The sequence below is a fragment of the Myotis lucifugus genome, unplaced genomic scaffold (assembly GCF_000147115.1).
Source record: "Myotis lucifugus unplaced genomic scaffold, Myoluc2.0 scaffold_158, whole genome shotgun sequence".
Lineage (NCBI taxonomy): Eukaryota > Metazoa > Chordata > Mammalia > Chiroptera > Vespertilionidae > Myotis > Myotis lucifugus.
The window spans coordinates 2402476-2423527 of NW_005871206.1; the positions used below are offsets into that span (position 1 = coordinate 2402476).

Below are 21052 nucleotides of genomic sequence, written 5' to 3' on the forward strand. Positions count from 1 at the left end.
CTGTCGAGGGAGACACATACGCACCCCAGACATTTTTCTCTTCCCCCCTCAATCTGAAGGGGGCTGCCTGGCAATGTTCCCATCCTTCCCACGGGCCTGTGTTGCCCAGGGTCGCCATTCACAGAAAGGTTGTCATCTCCAACACCCCTCTGGAGGCCTGGATGGCTTCTGTCAGAGCACCTGGGTTCCTCCCTTCTCTGTGATAGAGCAAATGGATGAGTCCCAGAAAGAATAAACATTGGCATATGGAGCCATGGTGGGGACAAGAAGTCTATTTGTTTGGTGTTCTAGGAAATGAACAAGAGGAAATACATTTTAGCCAGGAAAGAAAAAAAATAACCTGTCAAGTTATGAATGACAGCCAAGTCCGTGGGAGTTGGAATGTCAAACAGACAGATGAGGAAGGCACTGGCTAGGCTTCCAAGGAAGATGGCGCCTGAAATGGTGGGGATGGTTGGCAGGCCGTGGCCCAGTGTGAGAGCTACGATCACCTCATATACACAGCGTGATCACTTTGTCACTGACCGTGAGTGTCCCATTGATCAGCCAGAGGTTGCATGTGCAGTATGCAGAATTCTACTTCTGGAAGGGCATAGAAGAAAACCAACCATGTCCAAGGTAAGCTTCATTTATAAACTGTGAATTCCTAGAAAGTGAATGTGTGTGTGTGTGTGTGTGTGCTGCCATGTGCCAGGGATGGACTATATTTTCATTGGATACTTCCTACTGCTGTTACTGTTGCTATTACTAACATTTCTTGAAATCTCTGTGCTGATAAATGAGAAGCTATTGGCTGTTTTAGTTGTTTACTGGACTTTCTGTCTTCCAGTCTCCACTTCTCAGGCTAATTTGTCATTTCCTAATGGGGAGACATCTAACTGTACGAAACATATTTAACTAGATTGAGATAAGTCCATTAACACATGTCAACACATGTCAGCAAAGCTCTGAAAATACAAGTTATCCATAGGACAATTACATGTCCACTGTGACTGCTTCGAGGTATGTTTTATGCTCAAAACAAAGGAAAAACTATACCGATCTGGCGCTGACACATCCCTGCCCATTACAGAAAAGGATAAACCTAGGACATACTATATCTTATAACATGATTGAGACCAAGAGACAGTTAGACATGCCTTTGGCTGTTACCCTGACTCCAGTATCTCACTATACATTGCACATAAGAAAGCAGTATTATCCCATATAGGATCTTCCAGAATTAAGTTCCCTCTTGAAATCATTCAGAACCAACTAGCTCAAGATCCATATAAAGACACAGCTTCATTAACCTGGAAGGGAGAGCCTTGAGAAGCTTGCTCCAAAATGTAGGGAATGGAAAAAGAAAAACAATGCTTGACTGAGGAGTGGAAATGTCTTTCAAAGAAAACAAGACAATCCTGAAGCCCCTCACTCACCTTTCTGGGCCAGCTGCCTCTTTCTGAAACGCCCAGCTCATTTGTTTGCATTCATCACAAGAGAGCAGCTTTTACCTACAATCCATCAGCTGGAGAAAGGGAATATCACTTTTTGGAAGGTAAACACAAGGATTTGGTTTTGGGTTGATGAATTCCTGACAGTACTCCAGAGATTTTCAACCTAACATGTAATTTTATAAGGAGGCTTATGTTTTAAATTGTCTGCTTATAAAATTAACTTTCATGAAATTTTGTTTTCTTGGATCCTTGCTGTTTCCTTCTACGGATCTAATGAACTTGGCATTTCAAAGTCATTGAGGTAGAGATAGAATATAACATTATACTTGTGCTTTAAATCAATAAGCTCCCAGATATTGGTGTTTTTTTTTAATGGGCCACCCTATGGCAGGCATGAAGTCCTAGAATCATCGAAATCGTCTAAACCAACCATCAGTTTTGCAGCTAGAGAACATGAGGCATCAGAAGGTGAAGTGACTCGCCCAGAGCCATGCAGTGACAGAGGCAGAGACTTAACCACTGCCCTGACTTCGAGTCCAGGCCTCTTCTCACCTCTCTTGTGGCCAAAAAGCAGCAGTATTTTGAAACTTTGAACCCCAAAGGAAGAAGTCAACATTTTCTAATCACTTTCAAACCAAAAGATGAATCTATTGGCCTCCACAATGGATTGGGTGAAAGGCAAGGAAGGGATCGAATGGCAGGGAATGAATGAATGGGGAGAGAGCCATTTATTTGTTTCTAGTTTTAAGGGTGATTGAGGTCTCATTAGGGGCTTACGAGGGACAGCCTGCTCAAAGTTTGGAGTTTTGCCTTCTGTGACTGCATCAGGGCCACGTGTTTAACCTGGAAAGTGGAGAGAAGATCTGCTTCACCCAGAGCCGGTGATATTGCATCAGCCAATCCCTGCTATTCGTCAGTTTCCTCATGCATCTGCCTGTTGTCACGGGGTGTTTCCTGCTGAACCTGAGCCTCTCCTCCAAGCCACATCAGCCCCTTCAAATCTTTCCTTCTGGGATTTTCCCAGAAATAAATTCTTGGTAGCAGTTATAAAAGTCCAGCTCCTCTAAGCAGAGCAACGCCCCTGGCTTCTACAGGAGACCAAGGCATTTGGCAGGTAAGAATCATTAACTTTAATTTTTCCTGGTTTCTGCAAAGTTGACGATGACATTCCTAAAGTCTTCTCAGAAAGCTTGGTACGGGATTTGGACTTGTTGGGCATTTTCTGGTCCCAGATTTGGCAGCCACTATGGTAGGTCATCCCTGTTTGATGTACAGGAGAATGTGATTATATCCAGTGTGGGGCAAGGAGGACAGGTGTTCAGGGCACACAGAGAGATGGGGGGGGGGGATGGGAATAATAACAGAATAATGCTCTATGTCAGTGGTTCTCAACCTCCTGGCCCTTTAAATACAGTTCTTCATGTTGTGACCCAACCATAAAATTATTTTCGTTGCTACTTCATAACTGCAATGTTGCTACTGTTATGAATTGTAATGTTAATATCTGATATGCAGGATGGTCTTAGGCAACCCCTGTGAAAGGGTCGTTCGACCGCCAAAGGGGTCGCGACCCACAGGTTGAGAACCGTTGCTCTATGTGGTATTTTTGAGACTGGTGTGATATCTTATGAAAAATTTGCAGTGTTTCAAAGGGTTTCCTAAGCCAAGGCTGTCAGATCTTCATCTTGTCTCCAGCATCTCATGTCTACAGCAGATCTGAACATCTGGTTAGCCTTGAATGTCTAGACCCAGGTGTCTTCAATGCCCTCTGCACAGCTGGCTCTTAACCAAGTGTATGAATTGCAGCAATATTAGATAGGTTTAATTTGGGGGAGGAAGAAGCAGTTGAATCACACTGCTTTTTATGTGCTTAGGTGGCTGAGATAAAGGGTTGTTTCTGCCATAGTCGGCTTGATAAGAGCTATCTCCACTCCATTCTCCTTCTGATCCTGCAGCTGCTCAAAACATCAAATAGAGCATTTTAGGGGTTTTTTGGGGTGTTCATTGGTTTTCCTACCGACTCATCCACCTCCCTGAACAGAGCTCTCACCATTCATGAAAAAGGATCCCACTGACTCCCTCCTTTCTCAGGTCTCCCTGCAGCCTCCTTGGTAATTTCTCAGTAAGTGTGAGAGCCAGACTCTGGAAGGCCTTAGTTTTCAGAGTGTGGTCTGTAGGCCAGCAGCAACGGCACCTCCTGGGAGCTTGTTAGAAGTACAAACTCTTGGGCCCTCTATGACCCCGAGTCAGAATCTGCATTTAACATGATCCCCAGGTGATTAATAGGCTCATCAAGGTGTGAGAAGCCTGCTAAGGGACAGTCACCACCCCCTTCCACTGCACCATCCAGATGCTGAACTTTTCTGCTCTAGGAATTTCTTTCAGCATGGACCCAACACCTATTAAGTACTGACACTAGGCTTGGTTGCTGGAGAAACAAATAAATAAGACATATCTCTTGAGGAGCTCATGGCCTGATAGGGGAAACGGACATGAAAACAGTGATATGAAACCGGCAGTCCAACGCTGCCTGCCTGCCTGCCGCTTCTGCTCATCCCGGCCTTGCTGCGCCTGCCACCTCTGCTCAGTAGGCTCGCTGCTGCTCTGCTGTGGTCTCCAGGCTGTGGTGGCCAGCCGTGAGCCCTGACTCTGGCACCTGTTGGTCAGCTGAGGGGCGCTCCCATTGTGGGAGGGCACTGACCATCAGGGGGCAGCTCCTGCATTGAGCATTTGCCCCCTGGTGGTCAGTGAGTGTCATAGCTACCAGTCGAGCGGTTGAGTAGTTGCTTAGGCTTTTATATATATTTATATATAAACTAGAGGCCTGATGCATGAAAATTTGTGCAAGAGTAGGCCTTCCTTCCCCCAGCTGCTGGTACTGGCTTCCCTCTGGCAACCAGGATCTGGGCTGCTACCCTCCTCCGGCACCCGGGACCTGGGCTGCTTCCCTCTGGCCCTGGCTTTGTCCGGAAGGACATCCAGAATGATGCCTGGAAGGACATCTGGTCTAATTAGCATATTACCCTTTTATTAGTATAGATGATACCTTTTACTCCAAAACCATTCTCTTTGTTTAGCTGAAAAGGTAGGTTTCTGCTGGCTCAATGGTCTCCTTGAGTCACCAGGAGGACTCTGGTTCTACTTGGGCCCATATAGGTATAAGGACAGGGACCCATCAAGGGGTCAAGTCCTTTGAGAACTCCTCTCAGAAAAAAAAACAAAAAAAAATTGCCAGAGAGAATCTTGGCCAGAGTTATTTGTTCTTATCTTGCTTTTTTTCTTTCTAGAGTTAGCTTATAACAAGACAAAAATTATTAGGGGGACCATAAAATGGCATAAGGAAAGATTGAAGGAGTGAGAGAGAGGCTGAAATGAACAGTTAGTTCTTTCCTGGGCTGGCCTAGTCCAAGGGGCTATTATCTAGAGAGTGTCTGGAAGACTGCCTGGTGGTCTCTCAGGCAAAGCTCCTGAACTATAATTTCTCTTCGGGAGCTTCAAGCAGGTGTGGAGGGGACAGCCAATCTGAGAATGTTCTCCTTGATGTGTTTCTGGGGTTCACCAGTGAACACACACTGAGGGGAGAATTATGCCCTCTTGTGCAAGCAGAGGGACTGCCAAGAACATAGTCTAAACACGTGATCATTCCATCCGCATATGGACACCTCCCTAGGCTGGAGCTAGAATCTCCTCAAAAGATGTTTAAGGTCTATTCCACCAAACCTAACCAACACTCTAAGCCCCTAAGCCCCCATCAGCAAACAAAGCTGTTTAAGTTTTAGCCTGATGATTCAGGTTCCAAGTTAAAGCCCATAATGAAAGGAGCTGGAATCTCTCCAGGCTGCCTGGGACACAGCTATGGGCTCAGAGGAGTCTGAGCTTTGCCACAACTTTCATTCCTGTGTTCCCATCAAATTGGCTTTTTGAGGGAAGCGAAGCCCCTGCCAGTCCGGAAGGGAATTGCTGAGTGTCTGCTTCTAGGGCACACTTCCCCGGTGCTGGGCCAGAGGATGGCTTGCAAAGAGCAATACATCCTGAGGGGAAAGAGGGAAGGAACCCACAGACATGTTCCAGGTCTGGTAACAGCATTTCTCTTCGAGACAGGTAGGTGGCAAGACGGGTACAGGATCTCAGTCACTGGCTGTCAGGACACGATAAAAAGTCCTGGATCACTTGGTCCAATCCTCCTCGCTTGGCAGGTCAGTGGCCCAGAGATATTAAATGAAGTAACCTGCCCAGTGTCATAGAGCTACTTAGAGCAAATGCAGAACTACAACTCAGGATCTCCAGACACCAAAGCTGAGTTCTTTCCCTCCCACTGCCTCATTCGAGCACCTGGCATGGGCCTCCACATATGGTAGATGCTGTTACTATAGCTCCCCCTTCTCTGTTCCAATGTGAGGGTGTCTGGTGTCCCTGGGGCTTCTCTGCTTTACCATCCCCTTTCTGGGGGCTTGACAAGGCTCACACCATGATCTGTATCTTGTTTCAGCGATGCGGGCCCTTCTCTGTGTCCCAGGCCTCCTAGCTTCCCTGGCCTTGCTCCACGCTGCAGCATCTGCCACAAGTGGTAAGTGCCTCCCTGTATTGTCTTCCTGGGGCAACTGCAGCAAAGGACCACAAACTGGTTGGCTTAATACAACAGAAAGTTATTTTCCTACAGTTTGGGAGGTTAGAAATCCAAAATCAAGGTGCCAGCAGGATGCTCCTCTGAAGACTCCAGAGCAGTAATTTTCAGCCGGTGTGCCGCAAGAATTTTTAACACATGCAATACCATACTATTTAGGGCACTGACCTCTTTTCCCTTAGATTGTCAAATTAAAAAATGACAACGGTCGGTCAACACAACAATAGCAGTCAGGGATGAATGCCCTGTCTTGAACCATAAATACATAGGTCATGTAATAGAGTTGCATCTTATTGGTCACATCACATAAGGTTGCATCTGATTGGTTAATTACTGGTACCAGAAAGTTTTCTAATCTTGATCTTCTGCTTGCTCAGATTTGAGGGACTGTGTGTGTTGGGGTGGGGGAGGTGGATGAGAAAGAGGGACAGAAGCAGAGGGCATCTCCCAGGAGTGGCATCTGATACCTTCTGCTTGTTTCTTCCCCTCCAAGAACAGGCCACCAAGACTGCTACCATGTCTTATGTTGTGAGTCAGGTCAAGGTCCAAGTCAACAAGGCCTTCCTGGATTCCCGGACCAGGTATTTGAGACACAAAGAGCAAGGTTTCCATGGTGGCAGGGGAGGGAAACGCCTAGTATTTCAGCAACTGTCTCCAAATGAAAATTCTCTCCCCCTCCTTAATGTCAATCCTCTTATCGCCCCAAGCTGGGGATTGAATAAAAGCCACAAAGTCAGTGTTCGTCACCTCCCATGCAAGTCATGCATAGGATGACCAGCCTGTTTAGAACTTGTCCTCATTCATTAGCTCTTGGACTTGGGGGCCTCGTGGAGATGTAAAGAATCACATTTAAACAGCTTGTTACACAAGCACATCGACAATCCAGTAATCATGACTGGCAATGGAATGAAGGCATCAACAGAGCAATGGTTGCTACTGCAGGTACAGGAGTCAGGGAAGCCGGATGGAGGATGAGAAGGAGCCAGCCCTGTGGAGAGGCAGAGGGATGGCATTCCAGAGACTGGAACAGCAAAGGCAAAGGTCCTGGGGCAGGAAAGAGGTTAGGGTTCCTTCTTATGAAGGTGGGGGCAGGCTGGAAGGGGATAGGCCTGGTGATTAGAGCCCGGTTATCACAGTCCCTATGCTTGGCCCACATGCCCACATAACCCCTCAGGCTGAGACCCCGTGTCCCCTCACACTGGAAATAGAGTTAATAGTGACAGGCCAGGTGTTCAGCCAGTGAATTGTACCCCTAAAGCAGCATTGTCTTCTGTGTGAATTCGAGCCTCTTCCAATATTGCAGATGACCTCAGAGAACCCCTTCAGCTCATGCATGAGGAAACTGAGGCACAGGGAAGGGGAGAGTGTCCTCATGGAGGGACTTTTCGGACACCACCTTGCCTCAGTCATCTCTGTACCATCACAAGCTTCTTAGTAAAAGGGTTTGGGCTTCTCATTTTACACAAGGGAAATTAAGGAATAAAAAGGCTGAACATCTGGCCCAAGAAATGGCCAGCAAGAGGCCAGGTGCTAGGCCCACATCTAAACAAACTCCACACCAACTCTAGGGCCACAGGTGATTAAGAATGCTCTCATGGGCATGCCATTTCTAGAATTCTCCGCCCACAAGGCTCCGTGAGATGCTAGGTCCATGTCTGGGGTCCTCAGTCGGAATCTGTATGTCCTGGGACTACGGTGTTTTTAAGGTTCCCCAATCGATTCTGCCACAGTCAGCACAGCCGCAACCCTCTGGTTCTGATCCAGGCAGCACTCAGTCCATCTGCCGTTCCTCTCTCGGAGCCAGACCTGACAAAGCTTAAAGGCACACGGCAGCTTCCTCCTCCCAGAATAGCTTTTCCAGAGGCATCAGAAGAGAACGGAGCAAAGATCCTAAAAGCACTCCCTCCGTGGCCTCCCCATACACACACCACCTCACACCCCTTCTACAGGCCAGGGCCCAGGAGGCCCGGGCATGACTCCCCCCTTGCTCTTCACTGTAGGCTGAAAACTTCCATGAGCAATAAGGCAGCCACCACCCGACAGCTCTCAGAGTACCTCAAGCATGCCAAGGGCCGGACACGCACAGCCATCCGCAACGGGCAGGTGTGGGAGGAGTCCTTAAAGAGACTGAGGCAGAAAGCGACCACCAATGCCACAGGTACAGAAAACCCACTAGCCCGCTGAGGACAGGAAGGGGTCGTTTCCTTTCAGGAGAGAGCAGAAGGCACCAAAAGTTGCGTCCTCTCTGAAGAGCCATTCCTCAGAGAAGCACTCCTGCCTCTCCCTTCTCAGAATTGCAGAGCAAGGGGGGGCTCAGAGGACAGTGAGGCCAATGCTCTTTTTTGGCAGAGAAAGGAACTCAGAGCCCAGCGAGGCCACACTGTCAACTCCAAGTGAGGGGACATGTGTGCTCTCGGTATACCATCTATGAGGCCTCTATCCAGAGGACGTACTATCGTCAGTGAACACGGGCTCCCTGTTCCAAACCACAGTGTCACCACTCTCTGCCTGTGTAGGGGGCATTTAAGCCACCTGTGTCTGGGGAATTTACAGGAGATGAGATTTCCAACTTGCTCCGGGTAACGTGGAGCTGGAACAATGAGCTGATGGATCGATCCTGAGTTCCTCCGCTCCCACCCCCTCCCAGTGTCACAGCTCATGGAGAGTCATGGAGGAAGGGGTTAGGTTCTGACATCCAGTGAGGAAAGATACATGGCCTAGGACTTGGGCAAATCCCCAAGTTCCCAAAGAAGGAAACAGGGACAAGGTGAGGAGAAATAGGGAGCCCTTTGGACTCTGAGACTCAAAGGTGCTGGGGGTTGAACCCCGGTCTCTGCAAACTTTCACAGCTGGTCCCCAAGAAGAAGCCCCTTGGGCCAGATTCCCTCTCCTGTCTTTCATTGTAGTCACTGGGATGGACCACAGGCTGCATGAGGAGGTTGGATCTCTCTCCATTCTGTGCCCACATGGAGGCCACTGATGCCTCCCCACCTCCCCCCGCCACTATGTTACTGCTCCCAAGACCACAGTGCGCCTCACTTAAAAATGACCTGTTCCGGGGGGAGAGATCAACCAAAGGACTCATATGCTAGCATATAGGCCTAACCAATGGACACAGACAACAGGGTGGTGAGGGCATGAGTGGGGGGGATGGGGAGCAATGTGGGGATAAGGACACATATGTAATAACTTAATCAATAATTTTAAAAAATAATAAATAAAATAAAAACAATAATTTAAAAAAATAACCTGTTCCTCCCCGACACCTTTCCTATCTAGATTCCTGCTTGCTCACTACTGTAGATGTCAGAGAAGCTTTAGAAGAAAAGCAATCTTATCAAACTAACTCATACTAACTTGTGCTTAACCTCTCCAGGGTATTTCTATTCTAAAAGAAAGATCTTCAATTCAAATGACCTTGCAAAGAATTACTAACAATTCTGGGGACTTGCACAGTTACTATCTGTGTGGCCTGGGGCAAGTCTCTGAGCACTATGGTCTCAGTTTCTTCCTGTAAAATGGGAATTTAAATTCTTACCTTAATGAATTGTCAGCATTAGATGAGAAACCATCTCGGGAATGCTTGCTTAGAACATAGAATGCATTCCAAAAAGTGTAAGTTCACCCCTGGTTTCCCTTTCCTGCCTCCCCCAGTGCGTCCGAGCGGAGAAAGAACTCAGCCCCTTGGGCATCCCTTCTGTTTCAGACCCCAGCCTGGACTTGACTGCACTCTCCTGGGAGGTGGGCTGTGGGGCCCCTGTCCCTGAAGTGATATGCGACAACAGCTCCTACCGCACCCTTACAGGAGACTGCAATAACCAGTGAGTGGGCTTGGTAGCTACAGGGGACATGCCCTCCTACCGCCACAGCTAGCACACCTGCCTCACCCAGCCCACCTGCCTCACCCAGCCCACCTGCCTCACCCAGCCCACCTGCCTCACCCTGCCCACCTGCCTCACCCAGCCCACCTGCCTCACCCTTCCCACCTGCCTCACCCTGCCCACCTGCCTCACCCAGCCCACCTGCCTCACCCTGCCCACCTGCCTCACCCTTCCCACCTGCCTCATCCTACCCACCTGCCTCATCCTACCCACCTGCCTCACCCTGCCTCACCCTGCCCATCTGCCTCATCCTACCCACCTGCCCAGCCCAGTCCAGCCCAGCCAGGGGCTTTGCCCCTTGGGCATTCCAGGCCCAGCCACTGCCTTACCCTCCTAAACTTGGGGGCGCCACGGGAGTCTGTTCTGTTGGAACCGTCTCTTAACTCCCATCTTCTAAAGAGACCACCTGATCCCACTGGAGGCAGCACCCTTCCCCAGGGCGTAGGAGCCCCGCGCCTGCAGGGACTGGGGGTGGTTCCGAACCCCCACCCCCACCCCGTTTGAGAGGCGCCTGCTCCGCACCCCCTTTCCCTCAAAGGAGGCTCCCGGGCCTTCCTCATGGGATCCCCGAGGGGTTTGCGAGAAGCAAACCCCGGAGTGGACCCGCCGCGGCTGAGGGCGGGTCCTGCGGTTTTAGGAGGAACCCCGCGCTGGGCGCTGCCAACAGGGCGCTGGCGCGCTGGCTGCCCGCGGAGTACGAGGACGGGCTCTCCCTGCCCTTCGGGTGGACGCCGGGGAAGACCCGGAACGGCTTCCGGATCCCGCTGGTGAGGCCCCAGCAGGAGGGTGAAGGGTGGGAGTCAGAGGGGAGGAGATGCGCTCCCCACCCATAAAACAAGGAAGAAGAAGGAATAGGTGGGAGGACAGCGGGTGCGCGGTGGGGCCGCAGCGGGAGAGATGGACGTTAGGACTCGCTGCCGGGCGATGCTCCTCAGCTGCCACGAGAGGGCAGCAGAGCGCAGAGCCCGGAGCCGAGCCACGTGGCGGTCCCATCCCAGTTGCCCACGGGCCAGATACCCTGGGGCCTCCGAGGCAGATGGCCTCCCTACCCCATCCTGCTCATGCTTTCCCTGCCCCGGCCCCCGGAGTGCATCAGCTGTTGTTTGCCTGGAGGTCCTCTCCCTTGGCCTCATCTGAGTTGGCAGCCCCTCCCCTGAGCCCCTCCCCGACACCTGGCACTTCAGAGGCAGCGCCTTTGTTTTCCTTCTCCCTAGTGGAAAGCGCACTAGCCTTGCAAGCCCTCAAGTCATACAGGCCTGTGTTTAATCCCATCCCTGTCCCTTTGTAGCTGACCTTGGAGAATTGACCTCACTTCTCTAGGACCCAGTTTCATCTACAAAACGGGGGGAATGCCACAAACCTCACAAGCTTGCCATGAGGATTAAATAAGTGCACCTTATTTAATCGTAGGAACTCAAAAAACTGCAGTTGAATCTGGATCCTCAAAGCACATTTTCCTCCAACCCTCCCTTCCCTCCCTTCCCTCCCTTCCCCTCCCGCAGGCCCGTGAGGTATCCAACCAGATTGCCAGCTACCTGAATGAGGAGGATGTTCTGGACCAAAACACGTCCCTGCTCTTCATGCAGTGGGGTCAAATTGTGGACCACGACCTGGATTTTGCCCCCGACACTGAGCTGGGGAGCAGCGAGTACTCCAAAGAGCAATGTGACAAGTACTGTCTCCAGGGAGACAACTGCTTCCCCATCGTGGTAGGCCCTGCCGCTGCGCGTCCCTGACAAGCCCTTGCCTTCCTGATGGGCCCGTCATTTCCGGCCCATCAGCCAGGCTCTCTAAGTAGATTTTGAATGCTGATTTGACCGCTTCCCGGTCCTCACAGGTCCATGCATCCACTCATCCATTTATTCAGTAAATAGACATTAGTCATTTACTTCGTGCCAGGCAGTGCACTATGTGCTGGAGATTCAAGGGCGAATAAGACACTGTCCCTTCCCGCAAGGACAAAGGGCCTGTGTGGGAAGTGGATGAGTAGCCTCTAATGGTACAATCAGGAAGCTCTGGGAGGGCTGTCTACGTCCCCAACCAGAGGCATTGGCACCACACAGGGACATGGAAGAATGTAAAATCTCAAGCCTCACCCCAGGCATTGGAAACAGAACCTGCAATTCACCAGGATCCCCAGGAGATTCCTTTTACACACAGTCAAGTTTGTGGAACTCTGCTGTGATACATCTCTTGAGGTCCAGGAAGGCTACTCCCCCCAAAAGCTAAAACTTGATGGATCAGAAATTGTGGGGATTTCCAGCAGGAAGGGAGAGGGACCTGCAGTGGTGCCCCTTTTCTTCCTATTCATGGATTTTAGGGTTAGGGAGTGATTCTTTTCACTCAAACAACAAACAAATCAAGGCTAGGTGGCATGATGGAAAGAACCTGAGCTGTGGAGTGAGGCCAATCTGGATCGGAATCTCACGTGTTTCTCTTCAAGTTTGTAAGTTTGGGGGCAAGGTACTTAACCTTTCTGAGCTGAGCTCAGTTTTCTCACCTGTAAATGGGCCTGAATTAGCTACCTTACGGGGTTCTATGAAGACCCAAAGTAGAAAGTATGCAAAATGCCTCGCACATGGTAGTTATAAAATACATACATGGTAGCTGCTGTTGGTAGCAGTGATTAACGAACCCGTTCCCTATCTCATGCCCTGCTTCCCTGTCCTGGGATCTTAGGACTCTCTCCTCCAAAAATGTGAAGCCCTGTCTCTGAAAGGTTGAAGGATTCCCCTCAGCCCTTTTACACAGCAGGATGTAATGAGCTTCAGGGCTGTGGGCCCAGGATGTGTAAGCATCCGCAGGGGGTGTCTAGAGTCAGTGTCTGATACTCGGGTCCCAGGAGGACACCATCAGCATCTTTGTCAGCTTCATCCAGGTCTGCCCAGGGGAGAGGTTGCCCGAGCCGGCTGTACCACCTCTGCCCAGTCTCCCACCCCCAATCTCTCCGCAGCTCCCGCACGATGACCCCAAGGTGATGACTCAAGGGAAGTGCATGCCTTTCTTCAGAGCGGGGTTTGTCTGTCCCACTCCGCCTTACCAGACCCTGGCCCGAGAGCAGATCAACGCTCTGACCTCCTTCCTGGACGCCAGCTTAGTGTACGGCCCCGAGCCCGGCCTGGCCAGCCGCCTCCGAAACCTCAGCAGCCCCCTGGGCCTCATGGCTGTCAACCAGGAGGTCTGGGACCACGGGCTGGCCTACTTGCCCTTTGACAAAAAGAAGCCAAGCCCCTGTGAGTTCATCAACACCACTGCCCGCGTGCCCTGCTTCCTGACGGGTGAGTCCAGGATGGAATGAGCGGGGCCCCAGGACAAGGGGAGGGAGAGCAGGGGGAGGCCAGAGAAACCTCACGAGGACTCCAGGCAGCTTTTCCATGGCTTCCTCTCATCATCTTCTGGAAAAATGCACACCAAGCCTGGCAGACGGGCCCAGATGAATTCAAAATCTATGAACATGTGTTCACTGTAAAAAAATTTTTAAGGGAGCCCAGAAAAGCACAAAGAAAATAAAAAAATCAACAAAATTCCACCACCCACAGAAAGTCATTGTTAACATTTTAATGCCTATCTTTCTGTTTTTTTCTATTATAGCTATAGTTCTCCATCATTTTACATAATCAGTGTCATACAGTAATGCTCTATAACCTGGTGTCTGCACTTAATATTTCATCTTAAATATTCTTCTACAACATGCTTTTTAATGGCTGCCTGGTATTCCATGGCATATCACCATAATTTATCAACCTTACTTGGAGACAGTTAAGTCATTTCTGGTTTTTCTGTGATTTTTGTTGTTGTTTTTAGGTAATGAACATCCTTGTTGATGAATTTTTGTGCTCATTTGGATAATTTTATTAAGATAACTTCCTAGAGGAGGAAGTTCTAGATTAAGAGGAAGGTATATTTTTACGGTTTTATAAGCTTGGCACAAAGCCCACACTCCAGATAGCCTGTGCACACCAAAGCCCCCCAATTCTGTTCATTCAGAGACTCATGCCCTCCTGGTCCTCTCTGTCTTTGGCTTCTGGAGGCTTCCCTTTGCCAAAACTTCACTCTCCCAGGACAAACCCCCTGCCCACCCTGGCATGGCAGAGATTTCTTCATAGATCTCTTAGATTCTGTGTCCACACGTATCTCTTATCAATCCAGACACAAAACCGAGCCCCTTCCTGTTTTCCACAAAAATACCCACTAAGACCAAGCATTTGTGAATTCAACAGACTTTCCTGATGATCAGAGGACACACGGAGCAGTCTCCTTGTGAAACATCTGGTCCTTTACCATTTACCTGACCCCCCATCCTGTTCCTCCTTCCCTCTCTCCCTCTTGGTAGCCCCCATCCACACATTCTTCTTCCTTTACCGCACAGAGGAGTTGAGCCTCCTCTCAGGCCTCTGCCCTCAAACCTGCATTCCTAAAACCTTCAAAGTTGCTTCACACAGTAAAAAGCCCCCCCCCCCCCCCCGCTTTTAGCCACACCTAAACAATGTGTGTGTGTGTGTGTGTGTGTGTGTGTGTGTGTGTGTGTGTGTAGCCCAGATTCAACCCTATGGATCCCCACCCTGCCCTCTCTCCACCTGACTTCCCTTAAGTTAACTGCAAGCAGGGGCTTAGGAGAGGGTCCCCAGGGGCACCATCATTTATGTTTTTGTGCAGGTCACTGGGTTCTGGGGCTGCTCAGGGAGAACCCACCTTCCTGCCTTTTGGGCTTTCAGGGGATTCCCGAGCCTCGGAGCACATCCTGCTGGCCGCGTCCCACACCCTCTTTCTCCGAGAGCACAACCGGCTGGCCGGGGAGCTGAAGAGGCTCAATCCTCAGTGGGATGGAGAGAAGCTCTACCAGGAAGCCCGGAAAATCCTGGGGGCCTTTGTGCAGGTACAGAGTCCCAGCACCTTCCTCACAGGCCCTCCTGGCGCTTCCCTCTGCTCGCTGCCACACTCAGGCTACCTCCTCTGTGGGTCACACCTCCATTTCCCCATCTTCTCCTCCGCTGCTTCTTGCCAATTGTCTCGGTCTTCGAAGTCCTCCCTTTTGTTTCTTCAACTTCTCTTCCCCCAAATGAATCTCCGGATCTAGAGTATTCAACAGTCATTCATATGTTGGTCACTCAGTATGCCTCCGGGCTGGTGCCTACAGGGGACTGTAGGTTCCATTGCTCCTGGAATTGGTACATAGCAGTTATTTTGGTTCTTTATTTAGATTATCTTTTTTTTTTTCAATACTCTGCACCTAAGCCACATGTCATAGGCATAGTCAATTGTTCTTGTTGACTGGCTGATTGACTAACTAGAAAAAACTCAGAAAGCTTGATATGTTGATATTAACCATGTACGTATTTTCAAAATAAAAATTTTGAAATAATTGTTGATTCTCAAGAAGTTGTAAAAAAAAAATGTACATGCACCCAGCCTCCTCCAATGCCAAGATTATGTATAACTATGGTACAATAGCAAAAGCAGGGAGTTAACATGATACAAATCATAGCATTTATTCAGATCTTACCAGTTATAAATACAGGCATGCATGTATGTATGTGTGGGTGTGTGTAGCTCCATGCAATTTTATCACATATGTCGGTCCATGTAACCACCACCACAATAAAGATGCTTAACTCCACCACAACCACAAAACTCCCCTATGATACCCTTAATAGTCACATCCACCCTCCCCTTGCCATACCCCCAACCCTTGGCAACCACTAATCTGTTCTCCATCTCTACGGTTATGTTATTTCATGAATGTTACATGAATGAAATCATGCAGTATGAATCCTTTTGAGACTGGCTTTTTACATGTAGTATAATTTCCTTGAGGTTCATCCTGCTGAAGATATTTGTAGGAAATTATCCAAAGAATAAAAACTATCTACCTAAACATTATCTGAGTTTAGGCTTGTATTCGTTTATGCGGGCTTCCAGGAATTTATTTTCTCACAGCTCTGGAAGCTGGAAAATCAAGGTGTTAGCAGGCTTGGTTTCTCATGAGGCCTCTTTCCCTGGCTTGTAAGATGGCTGCCTTTCCTCTGTGCCCCCACATGGTCTTTCCTCTGAGCATGCACCAACTGGTGTCTCTCCCTCTTCTTAGGACGCTGGTCCTATTGGTTTAGGGCCCCACCCTTATGACCTCGTTTAATCTTAATTACCTCTTTACAGGCCCAATCTCCAAACACAGTAGGGGTCAGAGCTTCAACATGTGAATTTCGGGGGGACACAATTACGTCCACAGTAAGGCTTTTTGGACAACAAGAAAAAGAAACCCACTCAGGCTAGTGCAATGTTCAGGACTGGTTCAATCCTATACATGTGTCAAGTGGGAGCTGATAAGGGTTTCTCCTGGAACTCCAGGAAAGGGAGTATAGTTGGGCCTCAGTTAGGGTTAGAGCCAGAGACGGGAACCCATCTGGAATGAAAGCAGCTACTCTCACTCTGTCCCTCTCTCCTCTCCGCTCCCCTTTCCACTTCTTTGTTCCCCACTCTCTCTGCAGACGGGTTTTCTCTGCTTTTCTGCACATGGTAGAAAATGAAAACCCATATGCCCCGCCCCCCAGCCCCCGTTCTTTCAGATCAAGTGGCATCAAACTGGGCCAGTCCACTGTGGCCTAAAGCAGGATTCTGTCTCCTGCTGCTCCCCATAGCCCGAGGAGCAGGCCGCCTGCTCCAAGGATGCCCTCCACAAAGTCTGTGCTGCTGAACAAATTGGAAACAACCTAGGAGTAAAAGAGTAAGAGAAGGACCCATGAGTGCAATAGAATATTATACACATGTAGTCATATCATCGTGAGTTAGGTAGAAATGTGATAAATGTGAAGTGAAAAAGCCAAATGCAAAAGTTCGCATTCTCTAGGATTACAACTATGTAAAATGTATATTGTATCGACAAATATTAGAAAGGCTAAACATTAATATAATGATTGTGTCATGTGGTGGCAAGGTTTTCTATTTTTTGAAAAAATTCTTAATTTACGTTAGTTCCTTGTTTTCAGTAAAACAAAGCCAGAAACTGATCTCTCCACGGTGCACCATTTCTCACACCCTTTCCTCATGACTTGTTTCTCCTTCCAGATCATCACCTTTAGGGACTACCTCCCCATTGTGCTAGGTGTGGAGATGGAGAAGTGGATCCCTCCTTACAGAGGCTACAATGAATCTGTGGACCCCCGAATTTCCAATGTCTTCACCTTTGCTTTCCGCTTCGGCCACTTGGAGGTTCCCTCCACTGTGTCCCGCCTGGATGAGAACTACCAGCCATGGGGTCCAGAACCAGAGCTCCCCTTGCACACCCTCTTCTTCAACAGCTGGAGGATGGTCAAAGACGGTAAGTCCGTCCAGCCAGCCGCCACCTGGCTGTCTCCCCCTGCAGCCTGCTTTTAAGGAAACCTGGCTTGGAAGTCAGACTCCAGGCACTTTCTGTATGACGCTGGGTAAGGGGATTCTCCTCATCGGGCTTCAGTGGTGAAATGTGGACAATAATGGTACCTATCTTGCTAGGGTATAAAAACATTTTGAAATATTCGAGTAGAGCACCCAGCAACAGCTCCTGACACACAGGAGGTGGTCAATAGATTCTAGTTATTATTCTTTCCTCATCTGGCCTTTAAGATGCCAGGTTTTTCCTACCTCCTTTCCCTGTGCTGGGCTTCCCTCATCTCTGTAGAAAGAATTGATGGGTTTGGTAAGTAAATTGCTCTTCTCTGCCTCCCTCTGGGGTTTTCCACCTCTATTAAGTGCCAAGTCAGGGCCATTTTTCTATAGATTTCTGCTACCTTTTCCTATGGAGCACCATTCCTTAAGGGAACATGTGGAAGGAGAAGGAGCCAACTGTCTGAACTGGAGTTTGGAAAAAATCCTGAAGCTTGCCCTGGCCAGTGTTCTGTTAGAGCATCATCCCATGCACCCAAGGGTCGTGGGTTCAATACCTGGTCAGGGCACATACTCAGGTTGCAGGTTCGATACATCCAGTCGGGTTGCGTGTATGAGGCACCGACCGATATTTCTCTCTCACATCAATGTTTCTCTTTCTCTCCCTCTCTGTCTAGAACAGGGGTGGGCAAACTTTTTGACTCGAGGGCCACAATGGGTTCTTAAACTGGACCGGAGGGCCGGAACAAAAGCATGGATGGAGTGTTTGTGTGAACTAATATAAATTCAAAGTAAACATCATTACATAAAAGGATACAGTCTTTTTTTTTTTTTTTAGTTTTATTCATTTCAAACGGGCCGGATCCGGCCCGCGGGCCGTAGTTTGCCCACGGCTGGTCTAGAATCAATGAAAAACATATTCTTGGGTGAGGGTTTAAAAATTTTTTTCTGAATCTTATCTTCATGCTATTATTTCACGAATGGCCCTTTCTTCCACCCCAAAGCAGGCTGTCTGGACTGCCCCCTCCCCCAGCGCAACAGCACACCCTGCAGGCTGCACTGTGCTCTTCTCTCCCCACTTATAGCCAGAGAAGTTCAGTTGGCTCTACTTCAACCCGAGAGAAAATGTCTGGTGGAGGGAGGGAGCAGTAGTGGAAGATGTCCCCACCCTCCTCTCATTCCCAGGTCCCTTGCAGGTGGAATTGACCCTCTGGTGCGGGGCCTACTGGCCAAGAAGTCCAAGTTGATGAAGCAGAATAAAATGATGACGGGAGAGCTGCGCAACAAGCTTTTCCAGCCCACTCACAAGATCCATGGCTTCGACCTGGCTGCCATTAACATACAGCGTGGCCGGGACCACGGGATGCCCGGTGCGTAGGCCTGGGTCTGACCTGGCCTGGGGAACATGAAGCTACTTTCTGGGGTTCTAGAGGACTCTCATCTGTCATCCTGAGGATCCGATCAATTCTAAAAGAGCAGGCAGATATACCGATTTTTAAGACTCATTTGCTCATCTGTGAAATGGCATCTCCCATTCTCCCTAATGTAGAAACAAGGAAACAATGATAACATATCTGGTACCATTTTGGAGGTCCTCAAATGAAAAAGAGATCACCAAAGGACTTGTAAAACCAGTTTGAAAGCCCAGGAAAAAAAATTAGAAAAGGAGAACAGAGAGAAATTGATGACTATGGGGCCTTCTTTTAGACCGAGGGGAGGCAATTTAATGTTATAATTAAGAGCCAGACTACCTGGATTCAAATTCCACCTGTGCCAGTTCCAGTTATGTGACCTTAGGCAAGTTACTTAATATCTCTGTTCCCCAGTTTCCATATGTGCTTAGGATAGGGTCTGGACCCCCATAACCTGCTAGCCCTCTTGAGACTGATGTACCACAGGTAGCAAACAATGGAACCTCATCACAAAAGCTAGACTGTCCGGAGCGGATGGAACTGGAGTGGGTATGTCCGTAAGGGGGGCTTTGGACAAGTAGTCCCTGGGATGAGACAGCTTCACTCTCTCTGCCTAGGGTATAACTCCTGGAGAGGCTTCTGCGACCTCTTGCAGCCCCAGACACTGGCAGAGCTGGGTGCTGTGCTGAAGAACGAAATGCTGGCCAAGAAGTTCCTGGATCTCTATGGGACCCCTAGCAACATCGACATCTGGATTGGGGGCATTGCTGAGCCACTGGTAGAAAGGGGCCGGGTGGGGTCTCTGCTGGCCTGCCTCCTGGGGAAACAGTTCCAGCAGATCCGAGATGGAGACAGGTAAGTGAACCTCAGTGGGAGGGCAGAGGAGGGCAGGCCCTTCCCCGAGGTGGGTGTCCCCACCTCCTGCGTGAGGACGAACACAGACCTCAGCATGGTCCCCATGACCTCCTTCCTTCCCCTTTGGAGGGCAGGAAACTGAGCCAGACACGGTCTGTACAGACTGTGCTTCTGTTTCTGCAGGTTCTGGTGGGAGAACCCTGGCGTCTTCACTGAGAAGCAGCGGGACTCTCTGCAGAAAATGTCCTTCTCGCGCCTCGTCTGTGACAACACCCACATCACCAAAGTCCCGCCGAACCCGTTCCAGGCCAACAGCTACCCCCAAGACTTTGTGGATTGCTCAGCCATTGAGAAGCTGGACCTCTCACCCTGGGCCTCAGAGGGGATTTAGGGACCGTCCACACTGTGCGGGGAAGCGCCCTTTGGTCCGTGATGCCATTTCAAGCAAGTTCAGTGACCACTCCCTGAGTCCTCCACACCCTGTCCCAGCCCTTCCTTTCAGCCAGGTCTTGCTGCACTTGACAGATGCATACCCCACGCAAGCCCAAGGCCAGAGCCTTGGCCGTTCCAGTTCTTCCACTTGAAATCCGCTGCTCCCATCCCCTCTGCCTGGGGAGATCCTCGTTTGTCATGATGGAGACCTGCCGAGATGCCCTTCCAGTCTAGCTTGCCGGATGTCACCTGTGCTCTCCCTGGGATAAGTCTTGGCCGAGGCTGTGGCCTTTGCACCCTTATCTTTCCTCTTTCTTCTCAACTAGATTGTAAGTTCCTTGAACCAGGGAATTGACCTGCTTCTGAGGGTCTCCTGTGCCACCCAGCAAGGTGCTTGGTACACAGTAAGCACTCAATAAATGCCTGATGATTGACTAAAGATGCTGGCAATGACACTGTTCCCTTCTGGAAGGCAGGGCTTGGAATCACTGCCAATTAAGTAACTAGATGTTTACAGTTTCACCACTAAGAGGTGTGCATGGGCCCGGGAGGCTGAGAGGGCTTAGTTTGGTAGAATTTCAAGGAGTTCTCTAAGAAGAGGCAAGGGGTTCCCAGGAAAAGGAGCAATGGCCATAGAAAGGCAAGAGAGAAGGCCTGGTAATGTCAGGGACCAGGGAGGAAAGCCAAGCCTGGATCCCCCTCTATCTAGAGTTAATTTCCCTTCCAGAGGCCCTTCTAGGGTAAACCTTGGAGCCTGGGAGGCCTCTAAAGGGACATTTCCAGAATATTCACTGTGCTGCTAGCCAACACATATTCATGTATTCTTTTAAAATGACCCCCTGACCCTAGCCAGTTTGGCTCAGTGGATAGAGCATCAGCCTGCAGACTGAAGGGTCCCGGGTCAAGGGCACATGACCGGGTTGTGGGCTCGATCCCCAGTAGGGGGCGTGCAGGAGGCAGCCGATCAATGATTCTCTCTCATCATTGATGTTTCTATCTCTCCCTCTCCCTTCCTCTCTGAATTCAATAAAAATACATTTAAAATAAATAAAT

General features: G+C 49.5%; 1 protein-coding gene across 1 annotated transcript; it reads left to right on the forward strand.

The window, feature by feature from the left end:
* The first annotated feature begins 2470 nt into the window (after positions 1 to 2470).
* Positions 2471 to 20438, forward strand: LPO (lactoperoxidase). The gene is made up of 13 exons (XM_006095613.3): positions 2471 to 2550; positions 5926 to 6003; positions 6554 to 6641; positions 8061 to 8218; positions 9767 to 9881; positions 10579 to 10708; positions 11444 to 11650; positions 12895 to 13219; positions 14657 to 14817; positions 17004 to 17256; positions 18497 to 18670; positions 19330 to 19567; positions 19751 to 20438. Exons 2-13 carry the CDS (start codon positions 5928 to 5930, stop codon positions 19956 to 19958), a joined length of 2133 nt encoding a protein of 710 aa, XP_006095675.1. The 5' UTR covers positions 2471 to 2550; positions 5926 to 5927; the 3' UTR covers positions 19959 to 20438.
* Positions 20439 to 21052: the final 614 nt, after the last annotated feature.